This window comes from Chanos chanos, chromosome 12 (assembly GCF_902362185.1).
Source record: "Chanos chanos chromosome 12, fChaCha1.1, whole genome shotgun sequence".
Taxonomy (NCBI): domain Eukaryota; kingdom Metazoa; phylum Chordata; class Actinopteri; order Gonorynchiformes; family Chanidae; genus Chanos; species Chanos chanos.
The window spans coordinates 10317838-10324499 of NC_044506.1; the positions used below are offsets into that span (position 1 = coordinate 10317838).

The 6662-nt window shown below is 40.0% G+C and overlaps 1 protein-coding gene across 1 annotated transcript; it reads left to right on the forward strand.

The window, feature by feature from the left end:
• The first annotated feature begins 2084 nt into the window (after window positions 1-2084).
• On the forward strand, window positions 2085-2903 carry LOC115824724 (gap junction beta-4 protein-like). The gene has a single exon (XM_030788480.1). It carries the CDS (start codon window positions 2085-2087, stop codon window positions 2901-2903), a length of 819 nt encoding a protein of 272 aa, XP_030644340.1.
• Window positions 2904-6662: the final 3759 nt, after the last annotated feature.

Below are 6662 nucleotides of genomic sequence, written 5' to 3' on the forward strand. Positions count from 1 at the left end.
TATGTGGAAGTCGGTCTCAACTACTGACCTCTCACCCTCAGCGACAGTCCCATGCTGGTGCAGGAAGCACTCATTCCGCTAGGAGGGAAAATCAAAAAGTTGACTAAAAAGTCAGTTTGAACAAATGGGAAAAAATAACTGTTAGAATTTACGTTCACTTGTTCTTTTTTCTGTTCCCCCCCCCCTTTTTCATCGGACCATTTCAAAGATCAAGTGCTATGAGTTACCCCGAAAAAGGAAAGACAAGAAGTAAGCCAGTGTGAAACTTACACTAGATTTATTCACTTCCAATTGGAAGCGACGCTTTTATCCAAAGCCGTCAACAGCTAACTCATGCAATATGCGCACTGTTAAGATCATATGAGATAACAGAAGGTCCTGGAAAGCGGGTACCGTAGTTCCGTCGTGCAGCTTTGAGGTCCCTACATATACAACAACGTAGAGAACTTATACCCAGAAGCAAACCGTAAAGTACAGATCGCCACGACATCTTTAAGCAAAGATGTAATTTGTCATGACTAGTTAATAATAAATAGAAACAATTATTAATTACAACGTTTATTAAACTGTAATTGTGTCCATCAAAGTATTGATGAATGGTTGACTATATGGGGAAAAAAACCTAATTATGATTTGCCATCACTATTAGCCCTTGTGCCATACAGAACTTAAAATCACTAAAGATACTCAGTTTGCCACACCAGAGCAGGAACTGGTGGAACAGGTGAATATTGAGACGCCTGCAGAATGTATTTAGAGAGTTAGCTGTCCTGATATAGAGTGGAATTTGAGTGGGACTTAGAGTGAGGCAGGAAAAGAGCTCAGATTTATTTTTGACAGACTTGAGTTATGGTAACATCAGCAGTCTTGTAGCTTAGGTGCACAGAGTTCTCTCCAGTCCATACAATCTGATGATAGACTGGATATATGCTGGTACCATTCTGTTGTGAACTCTGTATACCAGTACTCTGTGTACCAGTTTTATAACTGATCTAGACAGCTGCTGGCAGCCAGCTCAGGGCGACAAGTAGTGGAGACAAGCGATTGTGCTTAGATGCACTTAAGAATCAGTCTTCCTGCTGAATTCTGGGTCCTCTGAAGTGGTTGGATTTCACATATCGGTAGACCGCCCTGGAATTTAGTGAAATGAGTGCAGAAATGTAGGATTGTGGTGTTTTATCATGTGCATTTTTGCGTATCCTAATTTACCTGCAAGCATATTGATAGGACAACAAGTTTAATCAACATCGTGCTGGTGAGAAACCATTCTTGATGACAGTGTTATAAGTCTGTTATAACAGGTATCACATGCAGTGGGATTGAACCCGTCACTTGAGTAGCGTATGTGTAGACAAGAACTCCAGTCTTAATCATGTCTTAGTCCACTCTGACACTGGTCATATGATAGAGTTCTAGCTCAAAAACCTGCATACACCACAGGCACAGTGCATTTATGCCAGTCTATTTAAAATGTATTAATACCAAGAACTCTGCTGGATGCTGAATCAGACTTTAAATGGTCATACTGGTATGATGTCACTGGCTTTTGTCAAACAAAAATCATATAAGCGCAGAACAAATTGCTCTAGTATTGCAGTTAATGATTGTTTATAATTCACTGCAAACTATTTAATAATATGAAACAGACAAGCCAAAAAAAAGCATTGTTGCCCCCTCATTATCATTATAGGTGCATTATTGGTGCGGAAACTATTATATTAATATTTTTTGGGCGTGATGACAAATTAGCCTCACCCATGTCTAGAACATGTGAATCACAACGTCATCATTACTGTGGTCAGCTGCACCCACCCGTGCTCTGCTTTACACTATGAGGTGTTGCAATCTTGTATTTACCTACTTTGGAGAACAGGAGGCAGGACTGCTTTACCTGCTTACTTTTGCAAGACGGTTCAAGTAGTGTAGCACAGCTCCTGTGGCAGTCTTACATTTGCTACACCAGAGAGAAGTCAGGCTGGCGTCACACTTAGCATCATATTTACTTGGATAAATACATATACGTATACATTTATATATATATACATATATTTTGGTGGAGTTGTTAGGTTGCTTTTCATCTGAACATGAACTGGGCTTTCCTTCAAGGCCTCCTTAGTGGGGTCAATAAATATTCCACCGCCTTTGGGCGCATCTGGCTGTCGGTGGTCTTCGTCTTCCGTCTGATGGTGTTTCTGGTGGCGGCCGAGAAGGTGTGGGGGGACGAGCAGAAGGATTTTGAGTGCAACACCAAGGAGCCAGGTTGTACCAACGTCTGCTACGACCACTTCTTTCCCGTGTCTTACACTCGCCTGTGGGCTTTGCAGCTCATCTTTGTCACCTGCCCTTCCCTTTTGGTGGTTCTGCACGTTTCATACCGGGAGGAACGGGAACGCAAACACACGTTAAAGTATGGCGAGGGCTGCCCTCGTCTCTATGCCGACACGGGCAAGAAACGCGGTGGGCTGTGGTGGACATACTTCTTCAGCTTGCTCTTCAAATTGAGCGTTGATGCTGTCTTCATTTTCTTGGTCTTCTACATCTATGAGGCAAAGTTTTTTCCTTTGTTGGTGAAGTGCACTGAGGCACCCTGCCCCAACGTGGTTGACTGCTACATCGTCCGACCCACAGAGAAACGCATCTTCATGGTCTTTATGGTGGTGACCAGTTTCATCTGCATTTTGCTCACCCTGTTTGAGATTTTCTACCTCATTGGTAAACGCTGTTATGAATGTTGTACATCAAACCGTCACAAACAGGAAAACCATCTTGCTCTTGTAACCCTATCGGCCATTAAACAAAATGAAGATAACTTAAAGGAGCCAGTCTTGCTGAGAAAGGTTGAAGATCATAACCCATCTGATGATGCCAACAGTGCCCCAGCATACAGCGTGGCCATCTCCTGAGACAAAGCCTGAGGACTCTGATGACTTATGAGAGCAGAAAGAAAACAACGGGCAAGAACATAATGGACCTTAAATATGTTTCATTTACCTGAGTCAGAAAACCAGACTACAGTGTAGCTTAATATAATTTTACTTAAGTGTGTGTTTGTTGTGTCCTTTTGAGTAAGAATCAGCCTGTGAGGTAAATGAGATTGTTGTAAAAAAAAAGTGAAGAAAATTATGTTTACCGTCTCGGATTCCTTTAAAAGAATTTGTCATGTAGAACTATTTGGAAGACTTTGCCTTGACTGTGTTTGTGCACACGTCAAAACCACTGTTATTCAACATATTTACCACTGATTTGATCTCCAGCTGACTTTAGAATTGATTGGATGGATTATTGTTTGCTCTGCTCTTGTCTTTTGTTGTATAAATCGCATTGTATTGCTCACTGCATTGTAATGTTTGTGTTTATTGTTACCAAAATTTCAGTAAATATACTATAAAAATGACATCTCTCTAATACATATTTTTCAATACATTTTTTGTAACAGACTGAGAAACTGAGATATGCAAGAAACTAATAAAATTTTGTTGTTGAGTAAAATTTCCGCATCAGAAGTTGCGTGATCTGCAAAACGAGTTTGCCGTTCTTAATGACTCATTGAGCATTTATCCATCCTTGTAGTTCCATCATTTCAAATTGGTCTAACTGCCTAAAAATCATGTTGCATCAGCATCCAAAGTTAAACAGCCCTATGATGTGCATCACCTGTCAGTCATATGATCAGAATGAACCTACATTTTTGGACATGAAAATTGAAACAAGGATATATGTATAATAAGCTGATTAATTGACAAAGAGCCACAAAACTACATAAAAATATATATTAATGTGGACCACTTTTAGTGCTTTTCAAACCATAATTTACTTTTTGACCAACTCATTAAATGCATTATGAAAAGAATCTTTGTAGTCTGCACCTCATCATTTCTGCGGCAAATGATCAGGATTTTGAGATTTCAATGGCATTTTTTTTTCATTTTCATTTTTTCAACTTTTCATAAGAAACCGAATGAATTGGGGGATTAATCTCACACATGTATCAATTAGTATTCACCACACCAGTGACCACTTCTGAGTCTAATCAGACCACTGCCTAATTCTGCTGTGTGAATGTTTGGGATTTTCTTAACATGTCAGCAAATTCATTTGCGCCAACCTCTTTCATTTAAATGGTCATACATGGGCTTAAAACTGGTCAGCTACACGTGCTTGACAATGTGAACAGACTTGTAATATTTAAGATTTAAAGATCTGCACTCAAACACTCATTAAATTAATATCAAATCAATTACACACTAAAATAAGGGTGGGGAGACCTAAATGGGATTGGCAAACCTAAACAACCCGAAATACAAACAGTCCCGTAAGTGTTCATTATAAAATCAGCGGTCATATCCGGGGTTTCTAAGGGGCTGATTCAAAAACAAAAAGTCCAGGAAGAAAATTGAATTCTTTAACACTGTCTAGAACTTTGTCTCAGGTCCTCGTACCATAGGTACAGTTCTCCTGGACAAACAAAGGATTGGCACTAGACGACAATTCATATCTCCGTTCCTTGAGACGCTAGACGGAGGGGGGCGTCACAGGTGACGCAGCATCCTGTCGAACAAAAAAATCATTCATATAACAATGACAAGCTTCATGAGAAATAAATCTGTATCGTGTCAGCATATCTCACAAAAGAAAACTTTAAATGACTCTTAGCTGCGTGATGCGGTGACTGCATGCTTCTGGTGAAAACTGGCTGGGAATGGTGCCTGGTACAGTTTCACCTCAAGATTCCTTTAGCTAGAGCAAGAAATGAAAAGATAAAGCCTACCAGACACCTGTGTGTGTGTTTTTTTAAAATCTCTTAGAATGAAATGCGACATAAGAAAAACTAAAATCCTAATACATCCATTTGTGTCCTCAGAGGATCTGTATTAGTAGTGTTCAGTAGATCACTGACGCTGTGTCCTCAGAGGATCTGTATTAGTAGTGTTTGGTAGATCACTGACACTGTGTCCTCAGAGGATCTGTATTAGTAGTGTTTGGTAGATCACTGACACTGTGTCCTGAGAGGATCTGTATTGGTACTGTTCGGTAGATCACTGACGCTGTGTCCTCAGAGGATCTGTATTAGTAGTGTTTGGTAGATCACTGACACTGTGTCCTCAGAGGATCTGTATTAGTAATGTTCAGTAGATCACTGACGCTGTGTCCTCAGAGGATCTGTATTAGTAATGTTCAGTAGTTCACTGACACTGTGTCCTCAGAGGATCTGCATTAGTAATGTTCAGTAGATCACTGACGCTGTGTCCTCAGAGGATCTGTATTAGTAATGTTCAGTAGTTCACTGACACTGTGTCCTCAGAGGATCTGTATTAGTAGTGTTCAGTAGATCACTGACGCTGTGTCCTCAGAGGATCTGTAGTAGTAATGTTCAGTAGTTCACTGACACTGTGTCCTCAGAGGATCTGTATTAGTAGTGTTCAGTAGTTCACTGACGCTGTGTCCTCAGAGGATCTGTATTAGTAGTGTTCAGTAGATCACTGACGCTGTGTCCTCAGAGGATCTGTATTAGTAGTGTTCAGTAGATCACTGACGCTGTGTCCTCAGAGGATCTGTATTACTAGTGTTCAGTAGTTCATTGACGCTGTGTCCTCAGTGGATCTGTATTAGTAGTGTTCAGTAGATCACTGACACTGTGTCCTCAGAGGATCTGTATTAGTAGTGTTCAGTAGATCACTGACGCTGTGTCCTCAGAGGATCTGTATTAGTAGTGTTCAGTAGAACACTTTGGTCTTTGTAATTTCCAGACAGCTGTCAGAAACCTGAAGTATTTGTACAGGGCAATAGTATTGCAATGGTTGGTAAATATATTTGTTCATATATTTGTTCTGGTCTCAAATGAATCACATCATCACCAGCATTTCAGTCTTTGTAGTCCACGCACTTTTCACATTAAATAAAAAGAAGTTTAAGGAATTTGCTTGGTCATAAGGGTTAATAACTCAGGTATAATACGCTCAGTAGACAGCTGTCATCATGAGAGGGCCATGGCTTTAAACATTATCAAAGCCTGTGGCATGGCACATAGGGAGTTAACAAAGTTATCTGTTAAATGTCCACGAAACCCTTATGAGAAGCTTGATAAGAAAGTTGTTTATTTTTGTGATTCAACCACACCCTTAATATAAATTAAGGCAGGTGAGGCTCTTTAACAGTAGTAAGAAAGAGTGAGTGCTTGATTGTATGAGGTACTGACTGGAAAAAGACTCCCCTCAAAAACTAGTATTCAGGTATTCACCTGATAGAGAAGCAGAGATGGACTGAAAACTGAGGTGAGTACACTGGACCCTTTCTCCTTTTTGATCATTTTAACAGTAATGGACAAGTGGCATTTAAAAATCGTATGTTTTGCCTCTTATTCTTACATTAACGACTGGCATACAGCATTTAGATTTAATGTTAGGGAAATGTCATGTTTTTAAAATGTCTCACTAATAAGCAGTCACGATATTGTGAATTATGTCAATACCCATTACCGGATATGAATCAGCTCACTTGTTCTTCGCTACATGAAAAATCTGGATACCAAAGGTGTATTATCGTGCTTCTCATGACCCTTGTGCATCTACAGGTATGTCCATGAAGTCTTAGATCTATTCTACATCACTTCTCAATTTGCACTTCATATCTACACTGAATACTGCTGAGCTCCAGTTTATCCA

What these genes read in the sequence shown, in the direction of transcription:
- LOC115824724 (XM_030788480.1), top strand. Translation starts at nt 2,085, where the DNA reads ATGAACTGGGCTTTCCTTCAAGGCCTCCTTAGTGGGGTCAATAAATAT.